The sequence below is a fragment of the Barbus barbus genome, assembly GCF_936440315.1.
Source record: "Barbus barbus genome assembly, chromosome: 16".
Classification (NCBI taxonomy): domain Eukaryota; kingdom Metazoa; phylum Chordata; class Actinopteri; order Cypriniformes; family Cyprinidae; genus Barbus; species Barbus barbus.
This window is the reverse complement of record NC_136744.1, coordinates 28,060,941-28,080,982: the sequence shown is the minus strand read 5'-3', so window position 1 is coordinate 28,080,982 and position 20,042 is coordinate 28,060,941. Positions and strand designations below refer to the sequence as shown.

Genomic DNA, 20,042 nt, shown 5'->3' with positions numbered 1-20,042 from the left:
TACTATTTAAAAGAACTGTTTTCTATTTGAATATATTTTCAAATATAATTTATTCCTGTGATGCAAAGCTGAATTTTCAGCATCATTACTCCAGTCTTTAGTGTCACACGATCCTTCAGAAATAATTTAAGGCCACAGCCATATCACCGTGCAGCCCAAGACTGGTTGCCCACTGAAGCTAAGCAGGGTGGTGCCTGGTCAGTACCTGGATGGGAGACCTCTTGAGAAAACTAGGTTGCTGTTGGAAGAGGTGTTAATGAGGCCAGCAGGGGGTGCTCACCCTGTGGTCTGTGTGGGTCCTAATGCCCCAGTATAGCTATGGGGACACTATACTGTCAAAAGAGCACCGTTGTTCGGATGACATTAAACCGACGCCCTGACTCTCTGTGGTCATTAAAAATCCCACGGCACTTCTCGTAAAGAGTAGGGGTGTAGCCCCAGTGTCCTGGCCAAATTCCCTCCACTGGCCCTTGTCAATCATGGCCTCCTAATAATCCCCATCCACTTGATTGGCTCTCCTCTCCACCTGTTGCTGGTGTGTGGTGAGCGCACTGGTGCCGTTGTGCTGTGGCTGCCGTCGCATCATCCAAGTGGATGCTGCACACTTGTTGAGGAGAGACCCCCTATATGATTGTAAAGCACTTTGGGTGTACAACAATACGCATTAAAGCGCTATATAAATGCCTCGTTCATTCTAATATGCTGATTTGCTGCTCAACAAACATTACTTAAGCTTAGTTCACACTGCAGGCTAAAGTGGCCCAAATCCGATTTTTTTTGCCCAAATGTGACCCATATCTGATTTTCTTATGACACTCTGTACAGCACAAATCCAATTTTTTCAAATCAGGCCCAGGCCACTTTCGTATGTGGTCCTAAATCGGATACATATCCGATGCTTTGCAATGCGACTTCAGTCTGAACGGCTATGTCACATTTTATACGATTTTTACGTCATTGAAATGTGCCAGACGTCTCAATTCTGCGCTGGAGGAGGCGAGAAGATTAAAATCACAATGGCAGACTTCGTTATTTAGGCTCTGATTGCACATTAACTTAAAAATTGCTAAACACACGCTAACACGAGCAGCATCCATTTTTATTTCCGCAAACACAGTGCGCTGCGTCTGACGTCACGTCTTTTTCTGCGCATGCGGGTCACTTCAGGGCCATATGCGGTTCACACATGAGACTGATGGCAGTCGCATTTAAATGACAATGTGAACAACAGCGCAAAAAAATTCGGATTTCAGCAAAAAAATCCGATCTGAGCATTAAGACCTGCAGTGAGAACTAAGTCTTATTATTATCAATGCTGAAAATAAGCATGCTGCTTCATTTTTTTTTTTTTTTGATGAATTGAGATGAAAATAACTGTGACTTTTGATCAATTTAATGCATCCTTTGAAGGTTAATTTCTTATAAATAAATGCATAACTCTTTAAAACCCCAAACTCTTCTATCTTTATCACAAGTTATGTACGTCGTCTTTTTGGATGAAAGAATAAGTATTTCAGTGAGCAGCATTAATTATGCAAAGAAACAGAAACATTAATGGTAGGACAGTCAGTGAATACGTTTAATTATGTAAAAAAATGTTTACTTTGACCGTCAACGTTGATTGTAATGATTGCAGTGTCAAAAGGCCAATCATTTGTTCAGCTGAAATTCCTTCTACTTTCATAATTTGAAAGTAGAAACAGGACATTCAACAATAATATATATAAAAAAAGGTTGTGAAATGGGAATTGATCTATCTGGATTGTAAAAAGTATATTGTAAGAGTATAATAATACTGATAAATCTTGCACTAAAAGGAATGTGTATTACAAAAGTAGATTTTGATTTGATGTTGACTGAGTGCTTCAGCCTTGTGTGTTTGTGTGTTGACTGCCAGTAAAGGCTGGTCCAGGTAGTAAAAGTGTTTCTCTTCTCCACGCCCCACTATTCCTCTTTCCATATGTTTTCCTCTCATAAAGGAGTGTGCCAGCTCTAATTCACCTGGCCCTGACTCATCCCGCACAGCAAATATACCTTCCACTGTCCCCTCAGGGAATGTGTGTGTCTGCAGGAGTGCTTGCATCTGAAGGAATGTTTCTTTGTGTTTCTGCTGCCTGTACATTAGCGTGCTTAACCGTATATGTGTGTCCATGAGTCCTCAAGGAAAGGCAGTTCTGGACTTTTTACGAACTGTTTACTGCTAGAGAGGGAGAATGTGTCTTCCGCAGGAACAGATCTGTCAGAGTTTATCTCTCCCTTACACACAACTGCCTGCTTGCAACAACACGTGTTTACTGCTAAAGGGCTGTGTGGCCTCGGTACAATGCGGTCAGTGTTTCTAGTCAAGCGTGATAATATTCAGTGTTTATAGGTCAGCATTTGACTGTGACCCATTTAATTAGTCTTAAAACTGTCTGAGCTGTGTTCACTCTTGATTGAGTCGTGCATGTTTGTATTTTTATTATTAATAAATTATTATAAATATACTTATAAATTATAAATGATTTGTAAGCATTTTTCGGTGGTTATTCAAAATTATTTTATTTTATTATTATTTAAAAAAATTTAAATTAATTTTTTTAGTGATGTCCCAGCCTGAGTTTGGATCTAGTTCCGTCCAAAGTTTTATTCTTGCCTACCTACAAATCTTAAAAAGATGATAGTTCATTCGCTCACCTTCTGTAGAGTACAAAAGAAGATACTAAAGATATAAATATTTTTTTTCTTCTGTCCATACAATGAAAGTCAATGGGGTCCAATGTTTTTGGACCCCCAAAATATCTTAATTTTTATTTCCCACAGAAGAAATTAAGTCATATATGTTGAACTGTCCCTTTTAAAAAAAAAAAAAATCCTTGCTTTAGTTGCCTTGCTTAATGGAGATTGTAAGGTGCTGTTTTTGTTGCTGTTTTGGAATCGGATGTAATGTGAAAAGTGCTACACTAATATTTTTAAAGTGACAAGTGATTGAAAATCCATTGCAATTATACTAGGGACCACGAACCCCTGTCAGCCGTGTCAAGGGGTTTCTTAATGTGTGCTTGAGTTGAGTAGTGTGCAGATGCATTCATATGATACTCTACTGTATTGTAACCAGGCAACACCACACCAACTCCGGTCTGTTAAACAGTGCGAGTATGAGAACGCAGGCTGTTTTTGTCCTGGATCCGGCCCAGCGTCTGCTCTAACTCTCTCGCTCGTGTTTACTCTGGTTTGGAGGAAAGCCATTCAACATCTCTATCATCCCTTTGCCGTATTTACAACCCTGGCCGGAAACATTCCCTCCTCTAAGTCAATTGGAGGTATTAACAGGAAAAGAGGGAAGAATGAATGTTAAGAAAGAGCTAATTGTCTCAATGACTCTGGCTCTTTGTCGGAGGAAGTCACAGAGCTGCGCTCGGAGGTCCTGTAGGAGGTCCCACGTCTCATGCGAAGCGTGTAAAGGCCAGATTTATTTGAGGAAAGTGTAAATAGTCTGTTATCAATGTGCTTTTTAAAGCTGGTCCAAATCTGCGCTTTGTGTTGCAAGTGTAGTTAACAAGTTGCATCCGGTTAATGCTGCACTTCTAAAGATAACTTATAAGACATCTACTGTTTATTGTAGTATTAAATTAAAGAAAGAAAACATTGTTCTTGTGTTGTTCATGGGTGAATCTCTTGAAACTTGTCTTTTAAGATTTTTAAGAATTTTCAAATGATATACACCGCCGTTGAAATGTTTGGGTTGGTAAGATTTTTTGTGTTTTTAAAGAAAAAAAGAAAATAAATATTATTACAAGTCAAAAGAACTGTTTCTATTTAAATATGTTTTCAAATATAATTTATTCATCTGATGCAAAATTTTCAGCATCATTACTCCAGTCTTCAGTGTCACGTGATCCTTTAGAAATCATTCTAATATACTGATTTGCTGCTCAAGAAATATTTCTGATTATTATCAATATTGAGTTGTACTGCTTAATATATATTTGTGGAAACTAGGATACATATTTTGATCAATAGAAAGTTCAGATGAACAGCATTTATTTAAAATAGAAAACCTTTGTAATATTGTAAAAGTCTTTAATGTCACTTTTGATCAGTTTAATGCGTACTTGCTGAATAATTTTAAGAATGATTTCTTGAAAAAAGCACCTTACTCTACTTGTGTAAGACCTATTCTAAACGTGAGTATTTGGAATTTGTTGTACAGACCTTAATTTTATGATTTTTTTTCTTTGCTATAGTATAAAAAAAATTAGTTATGATAATCATCATGTAAATTTTCGTCATGTAAATATATAATTCCTTATTTTTATTTGATTTATGCTTCTGACAGGTTTTATGAGATTCACTTAGCTATTGTATCTCTGATGGGTTGATGGCAGGCACTCGACGGCTGGCACAGGGACAGGCAGGAAATGGCCCTGCTTTCCTTATTGCTCCAAACAGGATGTCGGCGTGTAAACTGTTGACATAGGATGCCGGGAGCACTCCAGGGGGCTGGCGTCGGTCCAGGGAGATTGAGGGGGGATACAGAGAGAGAGGGAGGGAGTGAGCAGGTTATTGCACTCTATACACAGATATATATTGCCAAAGTTCAAAATGCATTATCACACACAAACTGTTTAGTTTGCACAGTCCAACAAATGAATCAGTTTTTGTTCTCGACTGCTAGAACAGGATGTGAAGCATTTCATTTTGCACTTCTGGTGTCAAATATGTGTGTCTGTTTTCATAATTGCCAGCTAATCATTTCGAAATCGCCTACAGGCATATCTAGAGACCAGAAACTTTAGCAAATGCATTGCAATACCCAGCCGAGCATCCTAAAATCAAAGCAGCAAGCATACTGTATTACACCACTCATATTATTCTTGGATAATTATTTTATAGAAAGAAATGTGATTATGCTTCAGAATAGGAACATTTTTAAAGTGAAATAAGGTGATGGGGTGCTTGACATTTGTCAGGAAGTGAATGACTGGAGTGTGTGTCCAAGTGTTAGCTCCGCATTACACTCATATAGCCCACTCTCTAATCTTTTCTCAATAGTAAATGGATGGCCGGCTGCCAGGGCTGCCGCCGCACACTCTGAAACAGTAACTGATGCAACGACCCTCTCCGTCCCCCCTTTTCCTGACCAACCCTGCCTGTCGTTCTCGATCTGGGATTACCACCTCCTTCGGTTTCCTTCAGGGCAAATGAACAACCATCTTGACACTTTCATTTAAATCTGCGAGCGGCCTGAACAATCCTCGCAAAAGCAGCGGGAGTCAACAAACAGAGTCCTGTTGTTTTACAGCTGCGATGATGTCATGATATCAGAGGAGTGCAAATGACTTCCATCTAAACAGGAGGACCCGGCCCTGCGCTTGCTAATGCAAACTAGACGACTCATTGGAGCGCACACATTGTGCTCGTAACTCCCTCGAAGGATCACGCTCTCCTACCGTTAGCGAACATGCCCGCGAGCCACTTACGGAAACATGCTCTCACACCCAGCAAAACGGCTCCAAATGTGGGATGTGCTCAGGACCTGTTATTGATTATACCGCTCCTCTAGCAGTGGTAGTCTGTAAATGGATGCTTAGTTTTGTTTCAGATGAGTTTTTTAGGCTCCTGCTGCTGGTTTTGGCTCTTTTTGGAGATGTCAGGTTTTCCACTGTGCTGAGCTATTTATTTGACATCTTTTAGACTCAGGGTGTGCCTCTGCCTGTGGGCAAACGTTCTTAAAAATTACACATGCCACATATAGCTAACCAAGTCAACACAAAATCAAAACTGACCCCATTACTTTCTTGGTCTTAATGTGCATGATTTATCAGTGCATGTTATTCTAAAGGCTAAGAATTGAATACATTTGCGAGTTTAAAAACTTGGAAAAACTCCCTTTTGATACCATCCAATAAATTCATCATGGATGAAATCAGTTCTCCGCCTCCAATTTGCTGTGTCATTCAGAAATGCGTCACACAGAAATGCAATGCAAATACCGTATCATAACCGGTTGAAAACCTTTCCTTCTATACTTTTGTGGAATTTTGTTACCACCAATAATTCAACACATTCTTTACAAATAAAGCTGTCTTTGTGGTACAAAATACGAAAAAAAAAAGAAGAAAGTAATACTTTTATTCAGCAAGAATGAAATGAATTAAATGAAGCACAACAGTTAAAACATTTGTTACAAAAAAAATGTATCAATGCAAACAAATCAGCATATTAGAATGATTTCTGAAGGATCATGTGGCAGTAAAGTGACAGTAAAGACATTTATAATATTACAAAATTTTTCTATTTCGAATAAATATTTTTCTGAACTTTCTATTGTTGATCAAAACAGTTATCATGGTTTCCTCAAAAATATTAAGCAGTGCAACTCAATATTGATAATAATAATGAATGTGTCTTGAGCAGCTAATCAGAAAATGTGAATAATTTTTGAAGGATCATGTGACACTAAAGACTGGAGCTTTACATCACAGGAATAAATAGCATTTTACAATATAATAAAATAGAAAACATTTCACAATATTACAGTTTTTACTGTATTTTTGGTCAAATAAATGCAACCTTGGAGAGCAAAAGGGATTTTTTTAATTTTTTTTAAATCTTACAGTTTTCTGCTTAATTCTAGGTAAGGGAGCCGATCCCAACAGGCCTTTGTGTCGGAAAGCTAAGGACCTCAGGAAAGAGAGACGAGTTCAAAAGGAGCAACAGAAGCAGCAAGAAGCAGTGTCTTCCTTTGTGAATCCAGCCACATCAAAATCTTCATCTAATCAGCCCAAATCATTGGAGGAGTTCATTACCGAGTCCTTACCCAATGACCCTCTGCACCGTTTAGAGGTAAAACATCAACTTTGCTTGTATGTATGACTTCTTTAAATAACCGAAACAGGCCAAAGCAAGAGAGGATGCACCAATCAAAACTGACCTCAAAGGTGTAACTATCACAACCAGTAGTTTGAGTGTCCTGGGTAAATATTCCAGGCTGTCCTCTTCACAAACAATCCTCTCCTTCTTTTGCTGCGATTGCTTGGGTGAAGTCAGCATGGGTAAACAGCCAACGTTTTTGCTTTCTAAGCAAGTCTGTATGAAAGACCGTCTTATACCTCAAACGTCATTGTCCTTGGAGACGGCACTGGGCCGGTTCATCTCTTAATTAGCTTGTCAACTGGATTGATTTGATTGACTTCAATATGTCATTCAATTATCTTAAGTGGATAGCAGTCAATGTCACTGTCATCTGGACAAGGTTAGTGGTTCACATTAGAAACAATACGTGAGGAAATCCAGAGTCTTCATGGCCAGCTCTAAAAGCAGCTCTTGTGTTCATCATGAACTTTTGCATACATAAACTTTGTGCATTTATTTATTCCAAAATGTAATGTGCGTGACAGATGCTTGTATTGAAATCTAAACCGTCAGAGTGTAGTTTGATGTTAGTTAAGCTCTGTCCTTGTAGTCTGTTTGTTGCCACTTATCTCTCTGGCGCACAATGAAAATGGATGTGTTTATAGCAGTGTGTGGAGTATCACACGTTTTCTTTCCAGACCTCATTATTTTATCACTTGTGAAATGGGGGTGTTAAGGCTAATTTCTGTAAATCTCAGTTGTGGGGTCATTAAGCCCTCGGAGAGGGACCTCAGAGACACCCAGCCTAATGAGATGTTTACATACAGCCAATCAGACATGTGTGGAGTTATAATACACAGCACACTGTAAATGAAGCATTCGTTGTTTGACAGGGAAAAGATTACTTTAAGAAGACCTTGGCACATTTGACATCTTTGGCTTTTGATGCCGAGTTCATTAAATGAATGTTCTGGGTTCAGTACATATTAAAAGAATAGTTGACCCAAAAATGAAAAACACAGAATTGTTTTCTTTCTTACAAGACACAAAAACGGAGATCTGAGCAATGCTTTTCCATGAGTTAATAAAAGTACTCCAAATCACCTTAATGCTATATTCCAAGTCTTTTGAAGTCATTTGTCTTTACTGACTGATATTCCTCTTTCTTTACTTTCTTTGTATGCAAAACTTCAACAGATTTGCTTGAGAGATTGGATATAATTTTACACATACAAATTTAGTGAGTTTTCCTTGTAGCAATACACATTAATTTTTTTTTTTAAAGAAATCTTTTTTTCATACATTAAATTGATCAAAAGTGACTAACATTTATAATCTTACTGAAGATTTGTTTCAATTAAATGCTATTTTTGTAAACTGTCTATTCATCAAAGAATAGGGAAAAAATGTTGACAAACTTATTAAGCGGCACAACTGTTTGCAACATTGATAATAATAAGAAATGAGCTGCAAATCAGCATATTAGGATGATTTCTGAAGGATCATGTGACACTGAAGACTGGAGAAATGATGCTGAAAATACAGCTTTGATCACAGGAATAAATTACATTTTAAAATACATTCAAATAGAAAACAGTTATTTTAAAATGTTATAATATTTCACAATATTACTGTTTTTGCTGTGTTTTTTTTATAAATGCATACATAAATGCATCCTTGCAGACGCCAAACTTTGTACAGTAGTGTATTGTTAGAACTTGATATATTTTAATGTTGCATTGCCTGTTTACTGTAGCCTTGATTTTTGAAGAAAAAAAGTGAAAACATTTTCTGTTCTAATAATTTTTGTGCTGCAAGTGCTTTTTGCTTTTGGTTAACTTGTATTGAACCCCAGAACATTAAGTATATCTGTGTCTCCTAAATATTAATTATGATAGAATATGGTAATCAAAATCTCCCAACTACACCTGTAGAGGGCAGTAGAGGCACATTATAACTTTTCCCCACATTGAGCATCTTGTCAAGTTAGCTTCTGCCCTCTTTCACCCCCTGCATAATTTGAAATCTTTGAGCTGTTTGACAGCGCTTCGTTCTCTTTGTCTTGGTTACTCCTCACACACTTAATCAAATGTCTGCATCTCAAGAGAATTGCCCTGCAGATTAAAAGACTCTACTTATGTTTATCTGAAACAAAAGTCGCAGATATCTTCATTAACTTGGCCAAGCAATAATAAGAGATGTCCAGTGAGGGCCAAATAAAATAAAACTGAAGCTAAATCTCTCAGTCATGCTCTTCTGGGGAACTTGTGAACCATAAGCATCTCGTCCAATGAAAATGTCTCTGTGAGCGGTCCTTCAATAAGGAACAGCTTTGCCAGTCAATTAAATGTTTTTGGAGGCTTGGATTTAAAAAAAATAAATCGTTCTCCTCAGAAATTGTGGTTGCTAATGCGATATAATGAAAGCCAGTTCAACTGTAGCTAGAAATTCAGGAAGTTTCCTTTGTAACAGTATACAATATCCGACACTTAAATACAGAGACGGATTCACTGCAGGTCTGTGTTTAATCATTAGTGCAGGAAGGCATATGTAAACAGGTTTCCAAAATCTGTTGAGAAAATACTCAACTAATTGCATTACACAGTTGATTATCTAAATTATATTATTAGAGAATCTCATGAAGCCTGACAAAAACAAATCCAGGTCATATTTAGTCATTTGAGTCATAATAATTCAGAGTAATTCATAATTAGGTCATATAATTCATAATTTGTTAATGCACAGAAATGTTTTTTTTTTAATTTTAGGATGAAATATGACATGGGCATGTTCACATGAGAGTCAACCTTTTATAGACACACAATCTATAACCTTTTCTTGCTGAACCCATGCTGAATCTCACCCAAATATTATATGATATATATATATATAATATGATGAATATGAGTCACTTGTGTATGTACATGTATGCTTGTTTTTTTTGCTGAATGTTTTCTTAGGTTTTTTCTTTGACCATTAATTTGCAGATGTATGAGTGAATCTCATGAAAGTTCTTATTTATATATATACAGTATATTTGAGTGTATCTCCGATTACACAAAAAAATACTCTTTACTAAATGCAGCTGGATAGTTGACTTTTTTGTCATTTCCATTATTTTCATTCATTAAGTTCTCATTACAGTAATAGTAATTCAACCAGACATGTTCTTGACCCGTTTCATGATATTCACCCATGTGCTATAAAAAACTGCATGTACAATTTTATTTTTATTCTCTTTCCATTCCAAATCAAAAGATGTTCCATGCTGTACTATTAACTTTATCTTGGCGTGTTTCTTGGAAACAGTCTGTCATTTTTCTGTTTAACCCTCTGATGCTCATCCTCATGTTGAAGATGAGGCTAGTGCGCTCCAACCCTCCCAGTCCACAGTTCAAAGCTTCGTTTGACGCCTCGTACCAAGTGTACAAACTCTACCAGATCGCCATTCACAAGGACCCGCCTGACAAACCTACCGAGAGCCAGGTCAGGGGATCCGCCGCTGAAGGGCTTTCTCTTAGCTGTTGAGCACATTTGACGTGGCCACGCTTCTACTTTGGTCTTCAAACCAAATAAAATTTTGACTTGTGATGCATGGAAATGTGAAAGAGCATCAGGTAGAAATCAAAGCATTTTCTAATAGAAGCAAAGAATCCCAGTGCAGTGACTTTAATGAGCAGTGTTTTAAAGCAACATTTAGGAGGAGGAAACCTAAAGCAGGCAGACAGGAAATGAGGAAAGGCTGACGCAGTAAGAAATGAAAAAATGGAGGAAAGCCATGGAAACTCCATGAAACGGTATGAATCTAATCCTGAAAAGAGGGCGAAAGAGAAATTGAAAGGAAATGAGGAAAAAGCTCTCATCTGCACTGTGTTTCTACAGGTGTCCGTGTTGCTGTTGAGATGTTTAGGTTCTTTAGCTGGTGTTTTCCTTCAACTTTCCTCTTCTCAAGCCAATTTTAGTCCAACATCATCTTGTTAGGTAGTGCACCTTCATGAATGTTGATTATGATACGCTCCTGTAATTTTCATACAACCTCAGTTTTTTAAACGCACTGTATTTCAAATTGTTTTGTTGTTTTTATTACTATGTGGTATTTTACCAGTGTTGGAGCACACAAAAGGGTGAGTGATGAGATGAAATGTTGGACAGCTTTAACTTTCATCCCTCACATGAGCACTGCGGCCAAAACAAAAGAAATGTGCTAACAGCTCTGAATGTTCTACAGTTTGTAGTTATTTTTGAAGTTTTGGTTATTCTTTATGACTAATGTGAGAAATTAGTTAATTAACATTAATTTGTGTCATCATCCTGTTATAGCACCAAAGCTGAATCAACAACCAGCGGCATGAGTTTCATATTTTAGTGTATTTAGCAGTCTGACCTTCCTGAATAGCTCTTTTGAAACGTAACGAGGAGGTCAAGGTCAAACTGATTTGCGGAAAAGTCTGAATCAGTGTTTTTGTCGCTCAAATACACAACCAGTGTCTCAACTGGGTTGTGGCTGGAAAACATGTATAATGTGTTAGCTTACATAATGAAAACATTGTTATAAATTGAAGTAAGTTATTTAACTAGATCAGAGAATATGGAAAGCTCTGCATGGGGCATTTTGTTGTGAGTTGGACTGAATTGGTGTTGTACTTTAGTCTTTGGCTTTTCTAAATTTCTGTTCTTTCTGCCCTGGCTTCATGAAGTTCTGTGTTATTGAATTGTTTGAGAATGCTTTGTGTGTGTGTGTGTGTGTGTACATTGAAGGATGCCATTTTATTGATGCCCTGCTGCTTATTTTTGCCTGAAACATGCTGATTTCTTTTGGGCTAGACATATTGTAAAAGATAGACCAAGCTTAGAATGGGTGTCTTTCCTTTCCTTTCCTTTCCTTTCCTTTCCTTTCCTTTCCTTTCCTTTCCTTTCCTTTCCTTTCCTTTCCTTTCCTTTCCTTTCCTTTCCTTTCCTTTCCTTTCCTTTCCTTTCCTTTCCTTTCCTTTCCTTTCCTTTCCTTTCCTTTCCTTTCCTTTCCTTTCCCCACTGCCCCAATGACACAGTGTTAACTGTAATTCATCAGGTTCATTGATGGTCTGTATCATCTAAGGCATGTGATTTTGCCTTGAGCAAAGCTTCACAGCCCCGGTGCACCAGCCTCACCTTCAGCCTCCCGTTTCCCTACATTTACCCTCCTACTCTGAGTTTAAATTCATGATACACATTCCCTTCCCTGTCTTACTCGACACAAAAACAAGTTACTCTGTCATATGTGCTTCAATGTCCTTTAGGTGCATCAGAACATTATGATGTAAATAGTATAACACAGTATATTTAGAAATCTGGAGCAAAAGAAGAATATACTGTTTGAATTTTCCAAACTCTACGTCATATATCATTTATGCATTAATGACTTCCAATATTAGCCTGATTAGAGTGATAGTTTATAAGATCATTAATATTAACCATTATTGGTATGGTGACAGGCATATTGTGCATTCCTACAGAAAAAAAAACAACCTTTAAATAGTATGAAGCAATTGTGTAATGTAGCAACAAAGTAAAGTGTAAGAGAGCTTGGGAATGCAATTACATTTAAATTTTGGGTTCATATTTACTCTTTTAGACTGTCCTTGTTTCAGAAGATGCTATAATGATTCTATGAATCTTTATACAAATCTTTATTTTTTTTTCCACATTGAATCTGACATGTTTAATTCCAATCTGAACCACTTTCACATGCAAAAGTGACAATGTAAACAGTCAGAATTCATATGATTAATTGGTTAGTTGCTTGAGTTATTTATTCAGGTAAACTGTGAAATTTGTGAAGAATATAAGCAAGCATTGCCAGTTCAGACCAGTGTCTGATGTGGGTCACATTTAAAAGGTCATGTGAGCAGAACTTTGGCTTGCAGTGTGAATATGAACCCAAAAACATTGCATATGTGATGTATACAGTGCTGTTGAAATCATTTCATTGCTATTTTTGTATTAACCACTCCCCTTATCCATACATTCTTGTCATTTTTTCCTTCGTTCTCCCCATCCTCCATTGTTTATATCCCTTTATTTATTTCCCATTATTCTTTTTGATCCTACTATCCTTCCGTCTTTCTTATTCAATCGTACTTCCTCCCTCTAACCATCCCTTAATCACTCTGAAGGTGAGGCTAGTGCCGGTCAGCTTTGAGGACCCGGACTTCCTGGCATCGTATGAGCAGTCAGCGGCACTGTATGCACGCTACCAGATGACCGTTCACGGCGACGCTCCGTACGAGTGCGGGGAGAGCGAGGTACAGACTTAAACATGTCACATTCACAACTGCATGTAACACCCAACCGATTGACCTGAAGCCCTGCTCACTAACATTGTTTTACAGCATGTTTGAGGCATTTACTTCTCACGTACACAGTAGCTTTTTACTAGACCTACATACAATCTGTGCCTGTGAAACACTGACTGAACTTCTCCTCATCCTCTGCCCTGTGCGAGATCATTTATGTTTTCTCTCTCTTTGGTTAGGAACAAACTCCTAACTTCTAAGTATGAAACTTCTAACAACCACCCAGAAGACCTGAGCAATGCCCTGGCATGCACCCATGCCCTATAACCCACATAGCAGTGGCAGAGAATTTTTGCATGGGCGAGCATGTAAAAGGGACATTTTGATCAAGTTTTTAAATTCATGTTGCTGACATACAAGATTAAACTTTTTTTTTTTACTCAATAAGAGTGCAGATTTCTGAATTTTGTATTTTAATCTAATCAATTAATTTTCCACACTGTAAAAATGATTTTTTATAAAATAACAAAAACTATATAAAATAATTTTTTTAAATATTTTTAAATGAACGAAATAGTAATAAGTAAAATATATAATAGTAACATAATATAAATTGTAATAGTACTATAAAGTATAATAAAATAATATAATGTAATAGTAAATAAAACTAAAATTATATTTCATTATTTCTTCTTCTAAATGGAGCATTTAATTAAATGTGTTGCTTGCTATTTCTTTGTAATTATCTGTGAAGTTTGCTAGCAATTTCTGAGTGAAAATTGTTTCAGAAAAAAATATTTTTTTAGTGCATTAAGTGCAGAAAAAGTGCACAGATTCAGCATTGGTTTATGCATCTTGTTCTGTGCTTGTCTGAATGCACTGATTTTATAATGAATCTGCCAAAACTCTAGCATTTAAATGAAGATGTTGAAGAATATCCTGTGGTGAAGAGCTAAATCAGAGGCTTGATATTTATATAGATTCCTCAAAGAACAGCAGGAGCTTTATTATACGTTTGTGTTGTTGAGGGAATGAATGTAAATGTGAAATGAAGAATGCAAATGTAGATTTTGGCCCATATATAATGCATGCAGCCAAAGTTGTTAAACTGCATCTGTCCAATGTTCATTGACTTTATTAATACCCCCTTGATGAGTTCATAACAGTCGTGCAGTAGTAGAAATTCACAGCAGAGAGCTACAAGATCCCATAACATTTCATTACCGATGCAGCTTTAAATGTTTAACCCGTAACATTGTCTCTATCTATATTCATTTGTGTCTGTTGCAGAATGAAACGCTGCTGTAATAATTATACAGTACATGCAGAACTGTTTTACAGCGGCTTCCATTTGAAGACACACGAGCAATTGTCTGGATTGGCCAATACTTCACCTGTGTTTTGGTAGAGAGTGAATTAGGGCTGGGTGGATGTGTTGAGATGCAAGCGGGTAAAACTCTTCTACCATGTGTTATTTCAGTCTTAGGCTGGGCCGGGCCGAGCGCACACGCCCTGCTCTGTGAAACATACCCATAACTCAATTATGTGTCATAAAAGAAGCAACATTTGCAGTCTGGGAGCTTGTGGGGAATCTTTACATTATTAAAACCCTGTCGGGAGGACAAAGGGAGGCCAAGAGAAATCTAATTCTTTATAAAGAGTTACAATTATCAAATGAAAAGCTACACTGAACAATGTAAAGCAGAATTTAGGTCATGAATATAGTGAAATTGTGGTTTCATTTGAAATATAACTGATTTTGGGAGGTTTTTGAGTATGAAGGGAGAGTAGGTTGTGGTGTTAGGGACAGACGAGATGTTTTTCGTAGTCTAATGACACCTAATCGTATACATTTTTGTTGCTTTGGAGCTTTTTAGTGTGTCCTAACAGCAAGAGTATCGAGCAAGCGTGAGCGATAAATCTAGATCCGTCTTATTGCGTTCAAAGAGGCTTTCATAAGTCGGTCAGCAGGTTAATAGCTTATTGGTCTGTGGTTAGTGTATGTTTTGTACATACAGTTTATATCTTTGCATTATAGACCGTCTAATGCCATGTCGACGTCGTTGTAATGCAGTTCAACTCTACATTAAGATAGAAAGTTTAAAAGTTTGACATTAAATTTATGTGACATATTTAAATATTTCAGTCATGAAACTAGATGGCGCAAGCTGACAGGTTGTAAACATAACTGATGATATTCAAAGAGTTAAACAACTTGGCACAAGCTGATTGGTTCATGCTGCATATACAGCCAATGAGCTTACTACCTTGCATTTATATGGCTGGCTAGTATTCACTTGAGATCCTGCAGCATGCTTTCAAAGTTCTCTGAAGCCCTCCACCTTCCCCAGCTCCACCTGAATAGATCTGCTACGGGGTTATTTTATATGCTATTTGTGCAGCAGCAGTATGTCTCAAATACTCATGGCACCGTATAGCCATATGCATTGGCAGTAGCAAGTTCCTGTACTTGCTTGCAGCAGCAATAATCTACAACTGCAGTAATAACCACCAGCAGCAGCAGTGTAGCAGATCTATTCCGCCAAGACCAAATACATTAACATTGTCATATCCATCACTATGCTAAACTTTTCCAATTGTTGTCATGGTTGAAATGTCTTTACTATCACTTTTGATCAATTTAATGCATCTTTTGTGGAATAAAAGTATTAATTTCTAAAATTACCTGGACTTAGTAAGTAGTGTATATACAGTAGTGTATCTGAATGTAAATCCATTCACGTTTTCTCACTGATCAGCTATCGTCATTGCGGAGCAGCCAATGCAATAGAACATGCTTCTCGATTCCTGAATGTTTATAGCTGTATAGATGTAATGGCACAGGCGTCAGAAGGGAACTCTATCACCCCTTTGAGACCTCAAAGTTTTTTACCGTGTTTTATTGTGTTGACCGTGCATTTACATTTGCATACTTGCATACATAGAATCTGTTTCTGGTCCCAATCACTCACTCTCTGTTAGGACTGCGCATTAGTAGACAGACGCTGAGGGTGAACAGGATGTGGACCTACTTGACATTCTCTGTAACCTGAGAGAGGACTTTGTCCCCCTTAGGCCTGGAAACTGGCCCGGCTCTGCCAACAGCAAATGAATAAATCCTCATGCTCGTAAAATGTGGGAATTAATAAATAATAAGTCGTCAGAGCCGACTGTCTCTTGCCAGATTCTTTCCTGGTGCCATATAACAGAGCTCTATTTATAGTGTGGAAGGTGTGCGTATGTTTGCATTAGCATTCCACTCTGATGTGAGAAATGGGTCTATATGTATAAAGTGAGGTGGGGATTTTCTTAGTCACTTGTCTCTCACCCTCCATTCCCTCATTCATTCCTTTATTTTCCTTCTTTTATTCGCTGCCTCCTCATACCCTGGATCTGGCCTACTTCAGCTGCTTTATTTTCTCTGTCTATCTGAAATCACATTGATTTTGTGAATTTACACTACCGTTCTAAAGTTTGGGGTCGGTAAGATTTTTTAAATGTTTTTGAAAGAAGTCTCTTCTGCTCTCCAAGGCTGCATTTATTTGATCAAAAATACTGTAAAAATTTTGAAATATTTTTACCATTTAATATAATATTTTATGTTTGAATATATTGTCAAATGTAATTTATTCTTGTGATTCAAAGCTGAATTTTCAGCAACATTACTCCAGTCTTCAGCGTCACATGATCCTTCAGAAATCATTCTAATATGCTGATTTGCTGCTCAGGAAACATTTATAATTATTAGCAATGTTGAAAATAGTTGTGCTGCATGATATTTTTGTGAAAACCGTGATACATTTTGTTTTTCAGGATTCTTTGATGAATAGAAATAAAATAAACAGCATTTGTTTAAAATATTTTTGTCACTTTTCAACAATTTAATGCATTTACTGAATAAATGTATTCATTTATTTTATAAAACTTGCCGACTCCAAACTTTTGAATGGTGTCTTGATAATTCAATAAATTGAAGCATTGAAGATTAAAGTAAATGATGTAGTTTGTGGGCTGGTTATGCAGTAACCAATTTCCCTCAAAATCTCAGTGGAAATGAATGACTTCTGATCATTGTGCTCCTTGAAATCAGTGTGAACGGCCCTTTATTGTGTATTTAAGACATAAGTAATTGGGCCACAGACACACACACACATACAGAGGTTGGGATTTCTGCTCTTGTATTCTGCTGCAGTGAGGCGTGACTGAGGTCCTACACATGTGGCACAGATTTTCAGCACAACAAATCCTGTTAAAACTGTATTTACTCTTCCTAATGACACATTATCTAATTATACAGAGTAGCACTGGGGAGGAGAGGAGGAACACAAATTGATTCATACATGTTTATTCTCACCAGCAGGTTTTACAAAGACTATAATGACCATCTTGTAAGATCTCAGACTTTCTTTATTAAGTGTTAATATATGCATTTGCTGTTAAATGATGCATGACATTTTCCAAAATGAGCTGTTTCTTTACTTAAAACTCTATATTTTTCAGTGTAGGAGAACATTAACTAGTTAAATGAAGAATGGTGTTACCTTATTATCTCTCTGACAGATGTAGGTTGATCTAAACGGTAGATTTCATGGTCTGTTAAGGGCCGATCCCTAACGTTCACTACATTCTGCCTAATTTCAGATTAACAGAGCTTTAAATCCCTGCTGAGCCATTTCACTTCCTACTTTTGGTCAGAGTTCACCTTTTTGCTTTCACAAAAGGCCATTTTGGAGCGTTTCAGAACAACTTGTTTGAAGAAGGGCTACGGAGAGAATGACGCTGATGAAAGAAGCACGAATGCTTGTGTTTAACATTTGTCGTGTAAGATATGAGTAGTTGACAAATAACAAGTTTTTCTTTGAATATAAAGATACTCAAGGAGGAAAAAAATAAAGGGCAGAACATGACTCTTTTTCCCACCGGGAATTGATTGAATGGTGAAAAGCTGGAGGGGAGAGGTTCAGAAATTAGAGGGCTTGGTGATGTCAGAAACTTGGTTTGGAGAGAGCAAGTTATATATTTGGGTTGTTTTGTTTTTGTTTGTTTGCTTGCTTGTTTTTTTGTTGTCTTTTTTCTTATTTATTATTTTTTTCTTTTGATATTTTTCCCATTTCTTTTTTCTTTTTTCATCTCAATTTAATTGTTACAATTTTATTTATTTTTGTTCCTTTCAATATTCTTTTTTCTTTTCTATTCCATTGATTTTTTTTCATTTTCTTTTTTTATTCTCTTTTCTGTATTTCCTTTCTAATTTATTTTTCCATTTTATTTATTTTTTTCCTTTTCCATTATTTACCCCCCTCCCTCTTTTTTTACTTTATTTTTTTCATTTACTTTCTTTTCTTTTTCATTTCAGTTTTCTCTTTTTTTTTTTTTCTTTTGTGCATGAAAATGTAAATCCATCTTAATGTTGTCCAGTCCAAGTTAGTAATCAGGCAAGGTCACGGCTGCCAGGCTCCAGGAGATCGGCAAGAAGACTACTGGAAATATGCATGGCTGCGTTGCCCTCTCTCATAGAGCCGTTACCCACAAACCCCCCTGTTGAGTACCTGGCAGAACAGGAGAGAGTCTTTGCCAGCTTGTACCCCCCGAGCGACTCACCGCAGCCCTCTCCCATACCCCATCTTTCTCAGTTCCACTTTCCTAACAATACGTTTCTCTTTCACAACCACCCAGAGAGGTAAACAAATTGAGCCTTATTGCAAAAGACTCAGGGAGTTGTTGATATAAGCCATACAGTTTTGAGTATATATAACGGAAACAGTTCTCTGAAAATTGTATGCGTTTAAGAACTTTTAACGGAACCAAATACCATAAATTGTTTGGTTGTAGTATATTTAGGACTATTGTTAATTCTCAACCCACATATGCTGTTAGTTCTCTAAACATCACAGATGCAGAAATCACCATATGGAGTTTATAACTGCTGACTAATTCTCTCCAACCCTTTCGCTGTCCAATAAGCGAAGCTGCTCGCGCTTGTTTTGCAGCGTTTTAAACCACAGGAGCCTGGTTTTGCCAGATTACTACCAGACTCGCTTTGTGTGTGTCTATATATTAAAGATGGAGGGCATGAAATATGCATTTGTGCGAGTTTGTTACATGGAGCCAAATGTAATTCTATCGAATTTAATCTGATGAAGATCTGGAATCTGCGGCTTCATTTGAAGGTTTTCTTCAAGTCTAATGGAGTCTAATGGATTCAATGTGGATGAATTGTCGTTAAGTTTTTATAATCTGCCCTTCTCTTTAATTGGTTTATGATGTTTCACCATTACAGCAGAGTATGTTAGAATCACAGGCCTGTGGATCAGCATTGACATCCAGCTAAAACGGCCAGCACATGCTACCGAAGCAGTGCCAATGATCATGGACTGGCTTTTTCCATGCATTTCTGTGTGTGTGGTTTGCATGTTTGGATAAAAATCTTTGATCTGATCAGTTTTGTTTCACACTTCTTATTTTTTAGTTGCTCTTAGGCAATTTGTATATAGACAAGATAAGAATTTCAGACATTAGAGTTTTTGTTACATTTATGGAGTGCTTGACGTCATAAATTTTCAGTAGTAATTTGCGATATAAGCATCAGAGACAGCTGTATGCGAGTAATGCAGCATGCAAGTCACTCTTGTGTGCCTGTTCATGGCTTTCAAACATGTTTTGTGTCCTCCTAAGATGCCTTATTTTTTTATCTAAAAAGAAACACGCTACCCAAATCACCTGCCAGCCATCAATAAACAAATCAAGTCCATCGTGGCACAGAAAAAAGGCTTTAGCCTAAAGCCCGGCTCACACTGAGGATTTGGTGATGCAGCATTTGTTAGCAACAGCCACAGGAGAGAAGTTTGATTAAATTAAGCAAAAGGCCATCTCAAATGTGCTCAGCTGTATTCATTAGACTGCCCACCAACTCAATTTTTTTTATACTTTGTT

General features: G+C 37.2%; 1 protein-coding gene across 9 annotated transcripts in view; it reads left to right on the top strand.

Moving 5' to 3' along the window:
- LOC306882365 (arginyl-tRNA--protein transferase 1-like) overlaps nt 1–20,042 on the top strand; it is a 77,846-nt gene that overhangs the window by 8,767 nt on the left and 49,037 nt on the right. For 5 of the 9 annotated variants that reach the window (XM_079436920.1, XM_079436918.1, XM_079436922.1 and 2 more), the window contains 2 exons: nt 6,620–6,828; nt 12,990–13,118. In XM_079436920.1, coding sequence (XP_079293046.1) covers nt 6,620–6,828; nt 12,990–13,118 — 338 coding nt within the window. Of the gene's footprint in view, nt 1–6,619; nt 6,829–10,194; nt 10,324–12,989; nt 13,119–20,042 lie in introns of all 9 variants that reach the window. The other 4 variants (XM_079436919.1, XM_079436921.1, XM_079436924.1 and 1 more) reach the window with 1 other exon arrangement.